General features: G+C 36.8%; 1 protein-coding gene across 7 annotated transcripts in view; it reads left to right on the forward strand.

The window, feature by feature from the left end:
• The window catches only part of nfic (nuclear factor I/C), a 468,411-nt gene that overhangs the window by 6,258 nt on the left and 439,593 nt on the right, over positions 1-22,560 (forward strand). For 5 of the 7 annotated variants that reach the window (XM_039767140.1, XM_039767145.1, XM_039767144.1 and 2 more), the window contains exon 2: positions 21,999-22,064. The exons of the other annotated variants lie outside the window; for them this stretch is intronic. In XM_039767140.1, coding sequence (XP_039623074.1) covers positions 21,999-22,064 — 66 coding nt within the window. The remainder of the gene's footprint in view (positions 1-21,998; positions 22,065-22,560) is intronic. 7 annotated transcript variants of the gene reach the window in all.

The raw sequence follows: 22,560 nt of genomic DNA on the forward strand, positions 1-22,560 counted from the left end.
AATTAGTATAAGAAAAACGAGAAAAATAAATAATGATATAAGTATATGTATGTATAATATATGTAAGTACATTTATGTGTGTGTGTATATATAAAATATAAAACAGACAGAGAGCAAGTGAGCATGTTTTTAAGTGAAACACTCGGTATTATTTCAAACGTGATGAATTTGAAAATATCTTATATTGTTATATCTTAAAAAGATTATAACGAGCGTATGTGTTTCAATGACACATCAATTATCTTAATAAATTCTACATATTTACCAAATATTATACCTAATGATTAAGATACACATGCACACATATATATTTTCCTAAATGAGTTTAATGCTTTAAGCACAGCATGTATATTAATAAATACCTTCAAGTTTAAAAATAGGCGGGAAACAGCTTGGATTTTGGATGAAGTAATAAACACAGTCAGTAACTATTGTGTGTACATGTATGGGTTCGCTGAGTGTCCGTGTGTGTTTAGATATGTGTGATCTTTCATTCATTTCTCTATTTAGAAGATGATTTGATCCAACGTGGCTTACAAAGTCAAAGAAGCCATAGAAGCACACAAGTATACAAACCACTTGTGTAACGTATATGTAAATTACATGCAGTTTTTTAATACCATACTTTACCATTTTCTAAGCATGCATAATCCTGACGAGGGTTGTGTGGGAGTGGGAGCCTAACACTCAGCCAACATATAAGTGAATGTTTACATATATATATATTTAGTGCATGTGTGTGTGTATGCATCTGTATGTATGCCAGGCCAGGGACTGTGTTTGAAACCCAGCCTGGCCAGTCCTTGTTTGTAGTTGGCATGTTCTCCATGTGTTTGTGCTGGATTTTTTTCTGGGCACCTTGTTTCTTCTCCAGATCCTCCTGTTTTTCTTATACATCCTGTAGACATGCATATTTGTCCATGTTTGGCCCTGTGTGTTATTGTGTGTATGTGTGATCATGCTGTGTAGCAGACTGGCACCCCAGTGCTGCTGAAACGGGCTTCACAATGACTTTAAAATAAGGTTAACAACGTTTAATAAATCCTCATATATATTTATATACCTTGTGATAGGCTGTGTGGGGTTGTTTACTGTGTCCTTGTTATGGATTAAGCACATCCAGGAAGTGGAATATATTACGTAAAGTAAAGGTTAATTTTATAATGCAAAACAAAACAAAAATATGTAGACCTTCAGCTTTTGACCTTTATCAAGATTATGAATATATTACTACACTATAAAAGTGCCGCAGTATAAATGTCATGAAAGAAAATTTGAATTATTATTTATGGAATTAATTCAAACTTTTTCAATTTGAAATGTCGTTTTTGTGAAACGTTTTCATATCGCGCAACTACACATCTGTCTGTTTTAGCACTGTGTAATTGAGTATTTGCAGGGCATCATTTGTATGTGTATTATATAAAGCTCCATAATCTTAAACAATAATAAATAAAGTGGTATATTTAGTTTTTCCTAAAGCAAGCAAAAAAATAAATAGAATGGTAAAGTATGTTGCCTGTCTGCAAATTAAAGCATAAATCCATAGAATGTAATATTATAGAAGACTCGGTTTTGTTTTCAGTATACTCTCTGGCGTCTTTCCAGTATAAAATTATTTTGTTTATATCAATTTTCTTTTAAAGGTGATTGGTTCCAAAATATTTTTTTTTCTTCTTTTGATCTACTTTTAATTATTGGTACTCTGCCCAGTTCAGCATGGCTAAAGTCCACTACATTGGTAAACTCACAACAACCTACTTTGCTCTTGTAGTTCTTAAAGACACTGCTTTATTTAATCATTAAAAAAAGGAAAGTAACACTGGAAAAGCCACTTGTCCGCCTTGAGGTAGTGTTTGTTGACTAAACTGCTTTCTTAAGACAGTCCAACTCCCTGATGTGTGATGTTCTTCAAGGCAGTAAAGTCGTCCTGTTGAGGTGGTGCAGGGTTTGCAATAGTAACCCACAGTAAATCTCATTTTGGTGATGGTGGGTTTAAGGGAATGTGCTGTTGAAGCAAACTTTCGTTGCATGCTGCTTTTGATAATATGAACTTTGTGTTAGCGTCTCATATTTTTAAATTTCACTGTTGCAATTTGAGCCCAAGTTGGTGGGGGTTTGAAGGTCTGCTGTGCAAATTTCAACAGAAAAAAGTCACTCCAAACCCACTAATCCTTTGAATATTCTTCTATGTTGAAGCAGCTGCAATAGGCTGAGCAGCAGGATGGACAAGTGCGAGCATTGAAAGTGTACTGGGAGGAAGGAAAAAACACTAGAAATTGTTCAAGTGCAGTTTTACTGTCAACATTATGAAAATGTGCAATCTCAGCCACCTAATGAAATGCCTAGCTTGCTAAAAGCAGTGGATCTTTGTTCTCTATTTGACTGCAAAGGCCACAGTAGCAGACATTTAAAAAGTTTTTATTTTACTGCTCACTGTCTTGTCTAAATTCTTCTTTGGCATTGTGAGCGTTTGTAATAAGATGAGCCACGCAAGTGAGCTTTTTTTGTTTTCTTTTTTCTTTTCATGTAACTTAGATGAGACTAACAACAAAAATCAGCATGGAACAAAAATCCATCCATTTGTTTTCTGTTGTATCTAGTCCAATTCAGGATCCTGGGGCAGGAACCAGCCCTGGATGGCATACCAGTCCATTTTGGGGCACTCTTATACCCACATTCACACCAGAGCCGCTTAGCCTTTAAGTAACCTAATATTAAGAACAAAGTCATTTAAATGTTATCAGTCCCTTTCTTGTGAAAGAGATAAAGAGTCCTGAAGGAAGCGGTAAATATGAGAGCAGTTTTCAGTTTTGTATTCTCTGGAACAAAGTAAAACGGAGCAAAATAAAATAACCTGAATCATGCCTTTATTAACAAAAACAATAAAAAAGAACATTTATCAAATGTGTACTCCGCTAATAAAGAGCAAATGTTTCTTGTATCAGATGGAAATTACACTAAGCATGTGTGCGTCAAATGCTTGTACCTGCTTTACATCAAATGGCTTTGTGACGGATCTGGAGTCTGCCCCTAATTATCATTACAATTGGATGCCAAATACAACACACAAATTATATATATTTTTTTAATTGCAAGCCATTCGAGTAAAATGGAGATCTTTGAAAGTGTAAACCTTTTGTGGAGAGCATTTTTATTTTAATCACAGGTAGTTTACCTCAGTACTATACTGTATTTTTTATCCTCTTCTGCGCCCCTGTGCAAGTTGAAGAGGGGCCGCTTCAGTTTGTTCGAAGTCTCAGAAAATGAGTTTGTTGAAATCTCTAACCAGAGGCATCACGTATAATAACTGTCACCTACAATTAGTATCGCCATGTAATTGTTATGTTTATGGTGTTAAATAGCTGCTTTTGACATCAAACATAAAATCAAATAAAATAAAAGATGCTTAGGTTTTCAGTGCAACATTTTTTTTGTTTTTTATTTGTTTATTTACCTATGGGCTTATATTTCAAAGGTGCTTTACCTTATTTTAGTTTTTAATTAAATTAATGCATTTTTTTATAACTGAAAAAGACTTGCATTAAGTAACTAATAGCTGTATGCCAAAAAATTTTACTCTATTTAAATCTTGTCGGATGAATTGCAAATGCAATTTAAGATGAGTGTACTATTTGAAAACATTCCTTGACAAATATGTCACTGTGCAGTATGTAGAATTCTTAGAATTGACTCTAGATGGTTCTTTACAAGATGCTGTACTGGTATTCCAGTTAGTTCTCTTGTTTGTGCATCTGACCTCGACTGTTAGCCTGTCTTACTGGTTTTCATGTAATAGATACTAGTTTTTTATATCAGTCTGTTTTAAGTGAAACAAATTCAAAATAGTAGGTCTTAGATTTGGGCCTCAACCAAAATCCAGTAAATGTCTGGAGTCTAATTGTATGAATACATATCCATGCTACAGATAAAGTATAAAGTGCTTTAGGTGATAGAGAATACTGTGGATTGTGGATTTGCAAATTGTATTTGGAAAGCAGGTCATTTCACCCCCCAGAATGTATTATCCGAGTGGCCTGCCGCAGCCTCACAGTGCTTGGTTACTTCTCCCTGTGTCTGTACGGGTTTACTCCAGATACTCCAGATTTCCTCCCACTTCCCAAAGACATTTGTGTTAAACTGACTGGAGATTCTAAATTGGCCCTATGTTTGGGTCCTCCATTCAGGGTTATTTCCTGCCTTGCACTCAGTGCTGTTGCATATCCTTAACCAATTCTGAGAGTGTTATGCTATGTTAGTCCAATGTTTCTGTATCTAACATTAAAGATTCACATTGCGCATGTTGTTAATTAACTTCAGATTAACTTTTGTTTGTGTTAACTATCCAAAATGCTTTGTTTTGTGTATTTCATGATGTGATGAATGTTGGTCTGCAATTTATTATTTAGTACATAAACAAGTGACTTTGTAATGAGTATTAGTTCTAATAGTGTGCAGTAGTACTTATTAACTGCAAAATTTAGACAACCTTAGAAAGAGACAGTCAACAGGTGAATACTGTTTGAAACATGAACGTTTAAATCGAGTTTGAGAAGGTGAGGTTAACTTGCACTGTAGGTAGGTGGAGGAGAAATACACATGAAGATGTGGTGGGGACAATGGCTGTATATAAATGAGGAATGGTCCGTCATTCTAAAACACAATGTATTTGAAAAGACACAATATACTGTACACATACTGCATTATAAATTTGTTTTCATATTGCAGTTTTATAATACATCTATATAGCATCTCACTGTGACAGTGAGTGTTCTTTTATCAGCAAATGTTTTCTTTCTTTTTAGTAATGGTAGTGTGTATTTGAGGGTGATTTTAGTTTTTTGCTATCATATTTATTTATTATTAAGTTTCTGTTAAAAGGTAAATTCTCCTTTGGGAATATCTATCTATCTATCTATCTATCTATCTATCTATCTATCTATCTATCTATCTATCTCATTTCTTTATAAGCATTTGATGTACATTATAGCCATTTTTAATAATTATAGATGCATCAATCATGCATATTATTGTAATGAAACATTCTTTTTTTCTGGGCTTTTTTAAAACAAGCTGTGAGGAAATGATGGAGTGTCTAACTGGCATGAGGTTACCTGAGGCAAGGGCACCCCCTTCTAGAATGTTTAAAGGTTAATCCATAACAGTTAGTAGTCTGATTTAACAAGGCATTACTTGGAAAGTTGCTGAGGGTGTAGAGACAAAGATGAAGTGACTAAGAGACAGGGAAGCAGGAATACATTTAAGATTTTTAAATCTGTTGGTGTGCAAGTTTGATCTCCTTAACACTGACACTGTAGCTTTTTTCTCTCAAGAATACAGTACAGGATGTTGGATATTGCTTCTCTTATTGATCATAGAGCTGCTGTTGTTTACTATTTTGGGGTAATTTATATTCTTTGAAATAAAGTTTTTTGTACACTTTTTTTCTACCTAATCTGGACATTGGTTTTAAATCGATTACTACATTTGGTGCTTAGGCTTGATTCAATAGTTATTTAAAACCTTTGGACTCAATGCTATTACTTTAAATTGTTCTGAGTATTTAATTCAGTATTTGAAATTTGATTTAACTCTCTCTCTGTCTAAGTTTTGATTCACAAGCTTGTCTCATTGTGGGTTGAAGTCATTATAATTGTCAATATATAGGTACTGCAGACCATTGTAAATGCAAATGTCTGAATGCAACAGAGTGATGTATATTAACTGCTCAGTGTGCTGCATTCATAATCAAGAACCTTCTTAATTCTTTAGAATATTCTGTATTCTTAATTAATTGAGCCTAAAATAATGTCATACCTGAGTAGATGGGCAAGTCCTGCTGAGCTATATTTTCCAGGTTGTGTCCTCCTAGATATTTTTTCTCCCACATCCCGACATATAGATGTTAGGTTAATTGCAGCCTCCAAATGTGTGCTGCTTTGTGTGGGAGTCCACCTAATAGAGAAATGGCAATGACTTATGAACAATCTGGGTCAATAATTTCTGGCTTCTGTTACGGAATAAACAAGTTTGGGAAGGGACTGAGTAAAAGTAAATGCATTACATACAATTAATCCATTCATTTATTTTATTTTTTACCTCCCGCTTGTATTTTTAATTATTAGTTTTATAAAATTACATTACTTTAAATATAATACAGAGAAACTGAACATATAGTCCTTCTATATAAAAGTGGTCAGGATTGTCCTTCTGTCCCGTGAGTGCTACGCAGGCGCGGAGTTTCACACACGCCCCGTCCATTTTGCAATGCACGATGGAATTTGTAGTTTCGTTTTTCCAGGTAAAAGATGATTTTCTACTCCAGACTGTGCGATATCTTCTTCTTCTTTCTTACTATATAAAAGCGGTCAGGATTGTCCTTCCGTCCCGTGAGTGGAAAGCGTAGCGGTATTCCGCTTATCACAGACTTACTACTTGCAGCTTGCGGTATGAAGTGACATGATGTGAGCAGAGTTCTGGTGTTCCCATCGTTCCCTTGCTTTTGTGTGCGATGCGCTGGAAAAATAGAAAAAATTATGTCTCTGAAAATAATTAATGTTGAAGGAGTACAAATGCCACACCGCGTAGTAAATATCAGCGGGGTTCAAAAGGGCGACCTCAATATAGAAAAAAAGTTTAAATTTCATCACAAAAATAACAGAAACTACGAGTATTAAAGTAATACCGCTCAATTGCAATATAACCAAATGAATGAGTTTGTATAAAATATCAAATTGATCGACATATTGAATTGCCTTAAGAAGTGGTCAACTTAAAAGTCGGTCGCCTTAAAAGGCGGGTCAGCCTAGTAATTGATTATAATGTGAATAATAAGGCACATTTCATGTTTTCTTTTGTAAGCATGGCTAAATGAAAACCTTGATACTTTGATTAATTAAAAGTTAATTTAAAACTACCCATTAGGAGAGGTTTGCACTTGGATAACCCAAAATAAAGTGGTGAGATACTAAAGTATTGAAAAGTTCTTGACTTTTTCCAAAGAAGCTTTGGAGAGTTTCTCAGGTGAAAAATTATTTTTTGTTCCTGTCTTTTAAGCTAAGTAGAACATCCTTTTCCGAGTGTGTTTAAAGTTTGAGGATAGACAGTGGCATCACGTACTAGGTAGCATACTCTGAAAGACTAAACACCTACTTAATTAACTGTCTTTAGTAGTAGTGAGTATACACACACAAAAAGTAGGAATTTAACAGGATTTTTTTCCTCAGAATGTGTATATTTTCCACCCAGTAGTAAAACTGGAAGTTAGGCAATTCAATCCCATATTATAACTGAGTTGTCTGTAGTGTTTGCTTATTTTCATCTAGTGCCCTTGTTCTCATGCTGCATTCGACTAAGACTCAGAACTCACAATTTCCAACTTTTTTTCAATGTGTGTGTGTGTGTGTGTGTGTGTGTGTGTGTGTGTGTATGTATGTTACAGCATCACTTCCGAACGGCTGGAGCGATTTCCATGACAGTTCGTATGCGTTTTTCTTATTGGTCAACTAAAATACTGTAAGGTGAAATCAACCCTCACCGACCCCCTTCTGGGTATGGGTTTAGTGTGACCTTCCGGCCTTGTATGCATGTTATCATCCAGTTGACACTTGGAACGACCACCAGAGGGTGACCTGGAGGTGACTGCCAGCATTCTTTATGTTTGAGCACCACCGTGCCCCTGTTACAGTCAACTGGATGATAACACATACAGAACCGCAGGACAAGCACATTAGTGAGTCTTCATTGTTTGTTAATTTATTTTTATTTTTAAAGTTTTTTTATTATTATATTTTTCTCAAACAATTAAAAAAAACACTTTATTTTCCTCCCAGGCAATGCTGGTTATTTCAGCTGGTACTGAATATTGAGAAGGTAAAAGTTAAAATTACTACAATGAACAGCAAAGGATTACCCGATGTTAGCTTCATACGTGCTGCTGTTCCTTCATTTCACTCAATTATTACTTTTAATTGCAGCTTACAAGCACGAATAGTACTATTTATCGTTGCCAAGAGCATAAAAATCTTTTTGAGACATGACAACATATTTTTTGCACCTTTCTTATGCATCTGTTCCTTCTTCAATCCGGACTATAGAACTTTTACTTAGCATTTCTTACTGAACCACTAGCCAAGCAGCAGCTTTCATGGAAGCATCCATATTTACCAAATGGGTGGATGTCGCAAATGATGCAATTGTGACTTCCCAGCTCTGTTGTGTGGTTAATGCAGCATTTTACAAGAGTTCTTTATGTCAGTTGGCCACCAAAGTGGTCCTCACCTTGCATTACTAAAGTGGTACAATATGGAACAGAGAATGAATATGAAAATTCAGAAATGAAATTGCAGCTATTAACACACTGCAATTCACTTAAGGTAATGCTCCATCATCTGAGGAGTGGTGAGGTTTTAGCAACTTCATTCCTTAAATGTGATGTGTCTTCTGTGAGTCGTTTTGAGATCTACAGAAAATCTGGCTCTGCCTTTAGGCAATAACATTTTTCCCCCTTTACTGTCAAGCCAAACACATTCCCACAGTTCTAAAACCTTTTCAAAAATGTAATGTGTAATGCAAAGTAAACAATATTATTCACACCTCACACAAGGTTAGAAAATGTGATTCAATTTAAAATTTGTATGTATAGTTTTTTGTGTATATGCATTTATTATCATTGAATGAAAAATTGTGTGTATTCCGTTTTTGTTCCATGAAGATGTTTTTGGCAGTATTTATTTGTGATGGCTATTATTTAATTGATTATTTATGGCACTTCTTTAAAATTGAACATACCGGTGATTATTTATGGCACTTCTTTAAAATTGAACATACCGGTCCACCCCAGTTTCCGGTCAACCAACGATACCATGCTAATAGAAAATGTTCTAGGGGAAGCATTGAAGTTTCTGCAAGACAATCCAAAAGTGAACAGATTCTCTTTGGAGAATCATCACCGATCATCAGAGTGGTGAGGTAGGGGTGTAGGCTTCCTCTTAGAGAATCACCACTGATCGTTGGGAAATCGAGGATGATTGTCAGAGCAATGTTAATTGCTTAATCAACCCACAGCAGCCCACGGCGAAACACTACACAAACCATATGCATAAATCAGTCCCATAAAATACAACAGTGACATGCAACCCAACAATGGCAAGCCACGACCCATAGTTTAAAAAAAAAAACCTTTATTACCTAATTGCTGAAGGTGCAAATGAGCTCGTAGCTGTCAGTATTGTTGATACCAAATTGCACCTTTAGAGCAAAGCAAACCATGAGGCATGAGAACAGAGCCTGGTCCTGTCATGCTTGGTAGGTAGCATTAAATGGTAGCATGGAGTGAATGTAAGAACACAAAAGACTTTTGTTTAAGTCTGCAACTCTAAAAGCAGAATCAAGAAAATGCAGTGTGTCCAACATCACAATCAGGCAAATCAATAGTTAAAAGCAACACAATTCCTAAACCAACGGGTAAAATTCAAATGCAGGCCAGGTGATCAAAACCAGACAAAAGGCCCATAAACACTAAACAGGAAAGCAACAGAACTTTGCAAAGGCAAATGAGGCACAGTGCTTGAGCAAAGTGCTGCAGTCAGGCTTTCTATTTTATTTTCCTTTTCCCTCCTATCACATGACTATAAGATTAACATAGCTGAATAATAAACAGAGAAGGAAGGGGGAAACCTGCACCTGCAAGCAAACAGAGATTAAGTGGTGACAGGATCGAAATGTTTAAAATTATGAAAGTAATTAGTATAGTGGAGTCCAGCTGTTACTTTTAAATACATTCTGGAACAAGAACACTGTGACATGGATTAGAAATTTATTGAGGACAGACTTCACACAAATGTCAGAAAGTTTTTCTTCACAGAAGAATGGACACATGGAGTAAATTACCATGTAGTGTGGTGGAGAGTAGGTCTTTAGAGACCTTCATATCTGGACTTGATGTTATTTAGAAAAATGTAGGTCAATGGACTCTACGAGCTTGTTGGGCTAAGTGGCCCATTCACATCACAGTTGTTCAAATGTAAAAGGCAGAGAATGGGAGGAGTTCAAGTCTCGGTTGTGACTATATGTATGTGTGTGTGTGTGTATATATATGTATATATATATAAATAATATAAACAAGTCGAGTTTTGAAAGTTCCTAAAGTCCTACCGTCTAAAACACTGCAGTACTTGGTACCTTATTCCATGTGTCTATAGTTCTCTGTGTAAACAAAAAAACTTCCCAATGTTTTGCAAAATTTACCCTTAACATTAGAACAATCTAGACGAGAACAGGCTAATCAGCCCATCAAAGCTCACCAGTCCTATCTACTTAATTTTTTCTAAAATAAAAATGACAATATATACTGTGTATGTGTAAATATAGTAAGTGTAGCACTGGGAAAGACAGACTGTGGCAGACATCCAAGAAAGGTCGGGGTACCAGCCTGGTAACCCCTTTTAACAACAGCCTAGTAATAACTGAAAAGACAACCATCCAACAACTCAAAAAAAAAAAAAGTGACAATCTGTTCTCTCGCTATGGACATAAAGAACTAGTAGTTCTGTTGTTGTCGAGTATCAGTCAGATATCTCTTGCCACCTTCAGGGAACAGACCAGCTTTATAGGGCTGGTACTGGAAAGGGTAGAGACATCTCTGGGCATCAAGGCAGTGTTAGACATTCTTGTTGGGCATTCTTTCTTGGCTACAGGGGAGAAAGACAATGTTGGCGCTAGTACCACCTTTTTGAGATGGTGATGGTGGGCCTCATATATATGTACATGAGTGACTGGCAGAGTTTAAAATGTTTGGGGTGCCAGTCTGGCCTGTTTAATTACAAGCATAAAAAAAAAAAAAAAAGCACTTGGCAACCAAAAAAAACAGGTGCTCGATGGTGCAATCAACAAAAGAGCCTTACCCTGAGATAGCTCTATGCCAAGGGTCTGTCTATGGAGCTCCATCCCGTTGCAGGCTCAGGTCAAGACTGAGCCACCTCCTTCAGGAAATGGCGCCTTTATATGGTTTGGACCTCAAGGGATGGGACATCTCTGAGCACCTGGGGCTGGCTCAGTCACCATCATGGGGTGTCTCCTTAGAGATGCAGAGGGAAGAGACAAGAGAGACAAGACTATTAGCCACAGTACCCCCTCTATACCCGGAGTAGTATTGTATGCCCAATTTGATCAGACAAGGTGATCCATAGATGCATGTATGTGACAACTTTTTTTTTCCCTCAGAATTTCTATCTATCGCAGTTATAATGCAGGTGCTAATGCTAAAAAACCAACCCAAGTGGAAAAATTCTGAACCCAAACCAAACTTTTACTGACTAAACCCACTGTGGGGAGCAACATTGCATACCTCTGCCAAGTACCAGGGGGTCCACATAAACAGCAAACTAGACTGCTCTCACAACACAGTGGTGCTGGGCAATAAAGGCCTGAGCTGACTGTATTTCCTAAGGAGACTCCGGTCTTTTGATGTTTGCAGCAAACTGCTGTTAGCCTATACTGTGGTCTCCTGGGGAAGGAACTGAAGCTCAAACAATGCACAATACCTGAGCAAACCTATTAGGAAACCCTACTCCATCACAGGGTGAACCCTGGATACACCACAAACTGTTGTGGAGAAAAGGATGCTGGCAAAATTGAATGCCATCAGTCCATTCCCTCCACAGATAATTTTAAAGGTTATCTAATCTAATTGAAATCCCATAAATACCTCCTGGAGCACTTCCCTAGGTGCGGTCATTAAATAAAATTCCCCAAGGGCAAAAATTTTGGACCAAAACAGTCTTTCATCTCCCCCAGTACAAATAGGGAATCGGTGAAACATTTGGCAGGTACGGGTCCAACCGTGTGGAGTTGTATACTGGACAAACAAAAAACTCCCTTCAGTTTTATATGTTAGATTACACTATAGAGCCTATCAAACATGCTGATGCAAAACATTTTCTACTGACCCAGTTTTCTTCTGTTCCAAGACATTTCAATACCAGCAACCTGACTGAGCAAGCCAAAGCACAATTAAAAATCTGAAGAACAAAGGCAGGTCTGTGCAGTGCCACTATTAACACAATACTGTACAATTTCAAGTTAATGGAATGCTTAAAAATCAAAAGAGAATTTATAAAAGGTGGCTTGCGTTTTGGATAGCTGCTTCCACTGCTCTTGTTGCACAGTTCTACAGAAATGGTCAACTATACAGTAAATACCCTCTGGCCTGTCAGTTTTAGTACAGCACATTAAGGAACACAAGGAAAGGAAAGGACACTGGGGTTTCTTGCTCAAATGCGCAGCTATTGGTTACCCTCTTTGGGAGAAAGAAATGGGATACTAACAGATTGTTTGCTGACAGCTCTACAGATGGAAACAGTATGGAGGGAAAACATTAGCACAAACTGCCAGCTGATCCTACATCACCTTTTTCTCAAGCAGACATTAAAGGGAGGTATAGTATGTCATTAATTCTCTGACTGGCAAGTGACATTTATTTGTTTATTTATTGGTTTGTATTTATTGATCCTCATTCATAATAACAGAACAGCTGCAAACAAATAATTTTACCTTATGTTCCCATTTTTTGGTATAGCTATTGAAATAACTGTTGAAGCTGTCAATTGCAGTATGCACAAACACATTCCTGCACTTGCTTGTACCAGGCTAGTGCTGCTGAGGTTGGCTGCAGCTCCCATAACCCTTAAGCGAATCAAGTCGGTACTGATATTGTAAGTTTAGAATTTCGATAGTTAAAACCCACAAAAGCTCATAACTCAGATGGCACCAGATGAAACTCCTCACAAGTATGTATAGGCCAATTAGTGCACCATTTACAGGAGCTGGTTTAGTGGTTATCAGATACGTGGGAGAATCAAAAGGTAAAGGCAACTTACCCATTAATCCGGGAACTATGCGCAGATAGACCTCACAGTTCTATCACTTCTCCACATCGTCTCCCTACCAGGTTGATGCACTTCTTGTATTGTTCCACTAATTTATTCATTCCTTGGGAAAAAAAGCTTTTTAGCTGCTCCCACATCCAGGTCTGCACCTCTTCCTTAACCTCGTCATTAGATGTGAACCTGTGACTGCATAGAGCCTCTTTAAGTGGAAGATGTTATAGTCGCATGGTGCTTGACAGGGACTTTATGGGCAAAGGGGAAGACATTTAAACCTCAGATGTTGCATTGACTCTACCATTGCGGCCGCTGCATGGGGTTGTGTGTTATCTTGGAGCCGCAAGACTGTTTCTGACAGCATTCATCTTCTTTCACTGCGAAATGCAGGTTTCTTTTCCTCACTAAGCATAGCACAGTTTGTTGCACTGATCACTAATTATCAGTGTTCATGAAAATGCTGCAGAATAGGATCCTTCATGTCGCAAAAGATGGTCATTGTGATTTTCTTGGTGAAGGGCTGTTGTTTGAATTTCTTCTTTATTGGGGATGATGGGTGTTTCAACTGCATGCTTTGTCTTTTGCTTTCTGGCTTATAGTGATGAACCCATGTCTCATCTTTGGTGATAATCCATTACAAAACACTTGGATTTTCTTCACAATGTTTCAGGAATTGGGTCGCAACTTCCATGTGCAGATGCTTGTGCAGATCAGTAAGCTTTTCGAGTACCCATCCTGTGCAATTTTACGGCACCGCAAGTCGTCCTGCACTATGGCATGTGAAGATCCATAGCTGATATCCAAATGTGCCACAACAGCAGACAACATAATCCGTCGGTCTTCTCTGATGAAAGCATTCTCCATGTCAATGTGGGCTTATGTGCACAATGTTGATGGTTGACCAGACAGCTTCATCAGTTACATTTGTTCTTCCCTCTTTAAACTTTTCTCCCTTTCATAAACTTTTTGTTGAGTCCTGCTGTTTTCACTTTTGTTCTGCGCCAACATCCTAAAGTGAATTTCAGCAGGTTTTAACTCCCTCTGCCCAAAGAAATCTCACTATGTTGTGTTCAACAGTTGTGCAACAGTGGTGCAATCCTGCAGTGGAGCATCCATGTTCATTTGACCTTGGCTTCAACTAGACTAATGACAGAGAGTTGTGCGGTGCATGGTTGAACTACCCATAAGCCATCATGAGCGTGTTGTATTATGTCAGCTTTTATCTGTAATGGTTAGTTTGTAATTTTCAAATTGCCTTCACTTTTTAATTTACCTTCGTAGTTTAACAGCACCAGACCATTGGAAGTCATCAGTCAGTGCAATGACATGCGCTTCAATTACTTGGTTATTCACAGAAACATGATCTCTAAAATGCTGTGAAAACTCTTATTTTGGTTAGAAAAATTGGGTTATTGGCCTCTGAGAAACCTGATTAACAGAGGTGGATTTCTCTGTGAATAATCAGATTATGAGGCCTTGTAAACACTTAACTGGATTACTGCTCAGGATTTTGTAGTCTGCACTTGTCCGTTGCACCTTGTCAGTCTGTGCTTGTATTTGCTTTGCACACAGTTTCAGCAGCCTCAGGTAGACATGTCCACAAGGGAAATTTTCAGGTAATCGCCTTGTTCCTTCTACTATCTGAAATAATCTGTCTGAATATTTCAGAAATGGCTAAATTAATGTTAATGAACTGAATGTGCAGTGCTAAACTCTGCAACACAATCTTGAGAGCAGTAGGGTAAGAATCACATGCATTAAGTATCCTGTTTACTTTTTGAAGTAACAAATAACCTAACGTGTGTCTTACTGAAGTACAAATACCAGTGTGATTATTCAAGCAGCACTGGATGTAAGGCAAGAAGCACACATACCGGTATGCCACTTCTTTGCAGAGCTTAGTCTCAAAGTCAAGCAGAAGATAGTGAGCTGGGTGCAACCTGGTAACAGAACTTCAGAAATAAATTGTCAGTTTGACTAAACCTGTTTATAAAACACAAGAAAATGTCCGTAAGTGTCATGCTTATTTCTGGATTCTTGGTGTCTGAAGATGACATTTAATTCTTATTTGTGAAGTTTATGATGTTGAAGCATTTTGACAAAGGAGAACTCCAGAGGCTTACTTTAACATGTAAAAGCTGATCTTTAAGAAACAGTGTTTCTGCTTTAAGTGGGTTATTCACCTGTAAACTGGTTATGAGTGTACTTGTAAACACACTCAGTGATTGTCCCTAAATATCAAAGGAAATGAATGATGCAAGTCCAGTTGGTTAGACTGCAGTAGCAATTAAATGATTTGAGGAATTCATATTGAAGCACATTTTCCCAGAGGCTGCTCCAGTTGTAGATCCCACCTAGTATGTCTGTCAAGCATTAAGGGGAGCTGAAGATGCACCGTTAATAATGCCAGACAGTATCCTTTGAATATCTGGAGCAAGGTCGACATCCAGTGAAGATTCTCTTTATATATTTCAGCACGGTTTTCAGTTGAGTTCTGATGCATCTGCTCACCGACAATTTAAAGCAACTCCCAGGTAATTCCAAACTAATTCTGTGGTTTTACAATTTCTTTTCGAATAGCAATAAGTAAGATTTAGGTCTGTCACTTCTAATCTGAAGTATTAAAAAATGGCTCAAAATTGAATTGTATTTTCTTTAAAGTATTATGAATGAAGTACACAGATGAGTACATTTTCATGTATGACTCATGAATTTTGTTAAACATGTTGATGGAACAGACCTTTTTTTTTCTATTTTTTAAAAACTGACACTTTTAGCTCAAACATCAAATTTTATGAAATAGTGCAGTCAAGGTAAATGTGAAGAAAAGAAATGAGATGGCCACAGGCTTTCGAAATAAAGACACTAGACCAATCTACTCAGATAAATGAAGAATTGGTTGAACAAGACACATCTTATAAATTCTTACAAATCTAGGTTGACTGACAACGGAGACTAGTGGTGGCCAGCTAAACCATTATGCTGTAGAAAATCAATAGGATTTTGTAGTCTGATGATTTGATTGTAACGTGAGTACAAATTATGGGAGACTATCCATGCCTTAGTCAAATTGCCCACTGCTCTTCAATACAATATGCAGATGTTCTTGCTCAATTAAAATGGAAATACAAAGGTGTGTTGTACTTCAAGTCAGATTTAATAAAAAAAAAAATCAGCTAAGTAAGAACAGTCCTCCGACTCTTGACTTTTCAGCTGTTGATTAATTGGTGGCACACATAAGAAGAGAATGTTCCACATGCACTCTTAAATATTCATGCCACTTACAAAGCATCAGTGAAGTGTTTCTTCATCTATGCAATGTGACCTACTAAGAAATCTTCACTTTGGAGTGGTCTGAGGTAGCCTAACTGAAACACATGTCTCTAGATATTCCATATTTAATACAAGACTTCCTTTGAACAAGTAAATTATCATCATGATAATATGCCACACAGCACATGGCTGAATAAACTGTCTACTGATGTTTAAGTGTTAGGAAGACCAAAACGAAGCCCTTGTTAAAGCTTTGTTACATAAGAGTAAATGAGTAATAGATAAATTTATACAGTATCTAAAGTGTTATTAATATTAATTATAAAAAACAAGGTAGGCAGCATTAACCTAAAGGAAGTAACCTGTGAAAAGGATTTAGGGGTTTACATTAACAGAACATTCTCATTGTGTAAATAAAATGAGAATGTTTAATTATACGAACTCAAGGGCACTGATGAGGCCACATCTAGAGTTCTTCGTGCAGTTTTTCTCACCATAATACAAATAAAGACAAAGCAAGACTAGGAGCTGTGTAGAGCAATCAAATACATCCTGGAGACTTGAGGGTCTGTCTTACTAGGACAAGCTACGGGGAAATTCTATTTCTTCTTCACAGAGCCTCTCATACTGAGAAACCGGGATGAACAGACATTTTGAGATGTTATAGATTTTAGGTGGATTTAAAGTTGGCACTCTCAATGCACTTGCAACTCAGCAACACTTTACTTTTTCATTTTTAATTGATGTTGTGTGGCTGCGTCTTCCTGCACCTCTTCACTTTTGTGTCAGTCGGACACAGATTCTCATGAGTCTCATGAAGATTTTTTATTCATGCTGTTCTTTCAATCTTGATGAGATCACCAGTCTTCTTCTGTAAACTATCACCATAGCATGATGAAAATACCACCATTTCAAGGTGGAGATGATGTGACCAGACACGCTCATTACAAAGTTCTATTTCAAGATTTTCAGACCTCAAATACTACACGTGGTGGAATGGAAGAGTCATCTTCAGGATAACGTTTTCAAACCCTGCCATTCTTCCACAAAGGTCCTTTTGTGAGGAAAGCCTAGGTGATTGTTGATCTGTAAACATAATTTTTAATTGCAGAATGAATGGCCTTGTGAGCGCCGGAGGATATTCACCACCATTCATATAGTTGTGTACTCTTCCCTTGGCTTGTGCTTCTCTTGAATCAGATCTCTGACTTGCTTAGAATGTTCTTTTGTCTTTGTTTCAAAGCTTTCATTTGCAAGTTTCTGCCATGCCGGGGGAACTTAACAGAGAGAGTGATTTATCCACACAGATTAATTTAAAGAAGGCAATTCACTGACTTCCCACACAGGTAGAATCTATCAGCAGATTTTGTGTGAATGTTTGAAGTATTTAGGCTTTCAGAAACAAACGGCACAAACACTTTCTTAATCTGATGCTTACATTTTATTTCCTATAAATTGTTAAGTTTATCTGTTTCAGTGACATGAAGTACAAAGTTTTGTGAATCATTTAGGAAATGATTCTTGCTTTGCCTGTATTCTGACAACCATTGGAGAGAAGGAAATATGAAAGACGGATTGGGGGCTAAACATGTTTTTTCCAATAGTGGACAGTTTTCTACAACTCTCATGAAACAATCACTAACATTTGTTTTTATCCACCAAACCCATTTTTTATTATCCCAGGCAACTGAATTTTACTCTTTCAATAATAAAATAATTGCTATTTTAACACGCTAGTACTACTAATTTTGTTTTCCACCTGCCGATATAATCAAATTCTAGTAGCAAAAAGCAGGCTGTGTCAACAAGACTTTTTTGAGTCTTTGTAAGTATTGAAAATTAAGAGGAATATCCAAACCTCTGAAACAAAAGTAAAGTTCTTCTTTATTTAAACACAAACATTTTCCTGTAATTAAAACAATAAGTAATTTTTACATTTATAGAACAGCAACAGCTTTTGCAGTCATCACAGTTCAGAGACCCATTCAGGAATGCAGAGATCATTTTGTGAATTATAAGATAAATGATGGGGAGATGATAAAGTGTTGTTCCAGTTTAATATGAAACAAAAAAAATGTGAACATAAAGTACAAACTATATTGTTGACAGCACACATCCCCTAAGCCTTTCCCTTAGGCTGGATTAACAATCGCTCTCTCCTGTAGAGATCTATCCTCGTGTTTGGGTTCGTCAATGAGTGCTGACTTCCAGTACCTCCACTCTTTAAGTAGCCCCAAGGGCAGAAGGGGTAGGACTTCCACAAAACTGGAAGTGAAGTCAGATCTCGTCGGGGGGACTCATTGTCTGGTCTGTGGGGGAAAGAACAGAGTGGCACTTCCCTGGTGTCAGCATGCCTACCTTGTTGAATCCTTGTAGATGACCTTCAAGGACATTTATGCGACAACAACTATGATAAAGCTCATTGTGACATACCAAGTCAAAGCATTTGGTAGTAACACACCTGATGTGAGAATGTGTCCTTCATGGCATGTCGTACAAATAAGAACCTAAAACAAAGACATACAATAGCACACATTGAGGGGATGACACAGCCCTACCTCCAGTGTTCTGATTGTCAAGAGTTATAACGTTGGAGTTTTCAAGTGTTATCATACTAAATATAGAATACTGTATCATAAGAATGATGTTTTCATTTGTGCATGTAGTGAAATATATATTCAAAATAAAATTGTAAATTTGTTTTGGTAGTCACCCATAGCCTGTATCAAAATGTGTTCAATAATGGGTATTATACAAAATATAATGGATATCTATTGAGTATTGAGCTTTCATCATCAACTCAGAAGACACTGGTCCAAATACACAATGCCCCCAAAAAAGATAATAAGGTAAAACATATTGAAAGTTTTATGCTCTTTGCTTAAATAATCGGCATGAGTGACAAAAATATATTAACAACATACTGTATTTCTCATTAGTTAAAGTAAAGGACTTTCCAAAAGCAATAGAAGAACATCAACACAGAGCAGAAGATATCAGTTCTTTTAGAATAATGGTGCTGAACAGGATTACTACCATATTGTTAACTGCAGATTCAGCAGTTTTGGTTCAGGTCAGGGCTGACTGGAATCGCACAGAGTCAGTCAGAGGGTAAATTACGAGGGGGGAATAAACATGTAGGTGAAGTTGTTGGCATTTGAAATTAGAAGAAGCCTGTGGAAAATGTAACATGTTGTTGGAAACCATCACAGAAAATGCATAAAATCAGTAACGAGAAGTGAACAGCACCATCATGCACATAACATAAAAAAAACAAATCTATTCTTGACATATTCCTCAAATAGACCACTATCTCCACCTGTGTCCAGACTTGGCAAAGCTTTGTTAAAAGAAATATTGTAATAATGATAAAGAACGGTATTTACAAACTTCTACCTATTGAGATTTAATTTCTGTTTTCATTTCTTTCTGTGCTTAATATATGATTGGTGATTCATTTTGGTGCTATCTTATATCAAAAAGAGGCTTTATATTTAATGTTGTTTTACATATTTAGAAGTTATTTTTTTATAAATTGAAACTATTTAGTGATTTTGTTTTTCTCTGCAGTGCCATAGTGACTCTGTTTTGTCTCTCTATGTTTATGATGCAAGGGTGGTTTACTAGGGGTGTGGCACAATTGTTAATAAGCTGGTGCCACATGCCATTCTTTGTCCAAGTTTGTGGATATTTTTTAAAAGTTATAATTTTTGTAATTCATTTCTGGCAAACAAATCCTGGACCTTTTCCTCATGACCTTGATTTTTAATTACTCCTTTGGCTTGACAACAGAGTTTTGACTTTTGTTTGACTTAGACTTGCATTTCATTTCCTGGTCTGCTTTCTTCTGTTCAACCTACACGTTTTCTCCGTGTTAGATCAGTACTCATGATTTTTCCTGCATAATGGACCTCTTCAAATGTAACAATTAACCTCATCCCACCACCACTCTTTGCATGTTGGGTATAACCTTTAAATAAGATGCTGTAAGTCCTTTAGATAGACAGATAGTTAACTGAAAATAGAACTTTATTTGTCCCCAAATGTGGCTTTTTACAGAAGCTCTTTAAATAAATAAATATATAAATAGATAAATATACACGCATACAATATGGTCTGAACATACACCAGAATGACTAACGAGAAAGAAAACCTTTGGCATGGCAGTTCCAGTCCCAGTGAGATACTTTACAGGCGTATTATCTTTTGTTGTATAAGGATCCCCCTCGTGTTTCGTCACACACTTCAGCTGAATGATTTGTTGGCTGAAAGTTCTCATTGTTGGTGTGTCAGAGAGAGGATGTGCAGTGTTTTTCATAATTTCACTCAGTTTTGTCTTCATTCTCTCCTCCTCTACTACCTCCAGGGGGTCCAGAGTGTATCCCATAACTTAGTCTACATTATAAATATTTTTTTTAATTTGGTGGATCTCAATTGATGTGATGTTACCAGTATAGCACACCACATTGTAGGAAGTTGTAGTGACCATCACGTAGTTGTAGGAGAACATTTAACTAAGCAAAGCACAAAAGCTATTAAAAGGGCAAATAAAATGTTAGGCTACATCATAAAAACTGCTGAATTTAAGTCAAGTGGTGTTGTGTTGAAATTCTGTAATGCACTAGTAAGACCACATCTGGAATATTGTGTGCAGTTCTGGTCACCATGGTACAAGAAAGAAATAACAGCACTTGAAACTGTGCAGAGGAGAGCAACTAAGTACATATCAGACCTTAAGGACAACTCCTTCTGTGAGTCGGATAATTAAACCTGTTTAATCATGAGGAGAGGAAACTGCATGGGGACCTAATCCATGTCCTTAAAATCCTTAAATGCATTGATAAAGTAGATCCAGCAAACATTCTGTCAGCTTAACGGTGAATCGGGTACTCAAGGACATCAATGGAAATTAAGGGGAAGTGCATTTAAAACTGAAGCCAGGAAGCACTTCATTACTTAAACAGTTGTGGGACACTGGAACAAACTACTGAGACATGGAGTTGAAGCAGAAACTTAAACTTGACAAATGTTAAGAAAAATCTAGAAGAGATATCGGGACAGCTTAGCTATTAGTTAAATAAATGGGCTTGGTGGACTGAATGGTCTCCTCTCGTTTGTCAAATGTTCTTATGTTCTTGTATAACTAAGTCTCCAGACATCATGAAATTGACGAAGAAGATCCATCCATCCATCTATTATCCAACCTGCTATATCCTAACTACAGGGTCACGGGGGTCTGCTGGAGCCAATCCCAGCCAACACAGGGTGCAAGGCAGGAAACAAACCCCGGGCAGGGCGCCAGCCCACCGCAGGATGAAGAAGATAATAAATGAAAAGACAAATTATGATTATAGATCTATTACATTACAAAGGAATTTGCTTTTAAACATTTAATCACTTGAATAAAAAGTATGACAGGTAACAATTTTATTTTAGGAGAAACCTATTTGCAAAAACACAAAAAATGAGGACATTTCAACGCTATTAGATGCTCTTTTAAAGCACTTTTGGCCACAGCGTTATTCCACCACGGTATGCTAAAAAGCACCTCTGGGGGTCTTTTCTGCCCACTGCTATCAGGCAATTCAATGCTTCCACTCGATGTACTTGTTAAATATATTTTTATTGATAGATTGGATTTATTATCTATCCTATGAGTCTGTATTCTTGTTTGTTATGTTTCTGCTGCTGTATGCATTTGAATTTCCCTATGGGATTAATAAAGTTTTACTAATCTAAATTAAAACAAAAAACAAAAAACTGTGACACAATTTTAAATGCATGAAGTTTTTGTCCAACAACACATTCTTTTATTTTTTTTTCTTTTCTCCTTACTAAATCCAGTTTTGGTCACAGGAAGCCAAAGCCTATCCCAGCAGCACTGATGCCCTTTTCAAACAGTTATGTCAGGTTGGTGCAGATAATACATTTCCTTTCTTTGATATTCACTCAATACTATAAATACAGCCCATTCATTATTTAAACTGGGTTTTATCAAATACAAGGTTGCAGTGTTCCCATTCCCTATGGTTAAAACCTTGATGTGTCTCTTCATATTGCAAGCTGAGCAGAGCAAACTAACTCCCTAATCTTGTGAGGGAGTTTTTCACACACAGAGTCCTTTGATTTCATTTTTGCATCTTTTGTCTTGACGTTATGTTCTCCTTTTTCACGTTTTAAATTTTTAAAAGAAACATCTTTGGTGTTCCTTTGTTCACTGATTTGGTATCTTACTAACTCTTTCACTGTTTACTTAAAATTATAGTAAAGATAATAAAAAATAAAGCAGCACAGTTTAGTTTCTCTGCATCATGAGATAGCCTTGTAATTGCATAGCTGCTTTCTGTAATTTCCAATTTCCCCCCAGGAACAAATAAAGTTTTCTTTCTTTTAATTAATTGTAGTG

Source organism: Polypterus senegalus, chromosome 10, assembly GCF_016835505.1.
Source record: "Polypterus senegalus isolate Bchr_013 chromosome 10, ASM1683550v1, whole genome shotgun sequence".
Classification (NCBI taxonomy): domain Eukaryota; kingdom Metazoa; phylum Chordata; class Cladistia; order Polypteriformes; family Polypteridae; genus Polypterus; species Polypterus senegalus.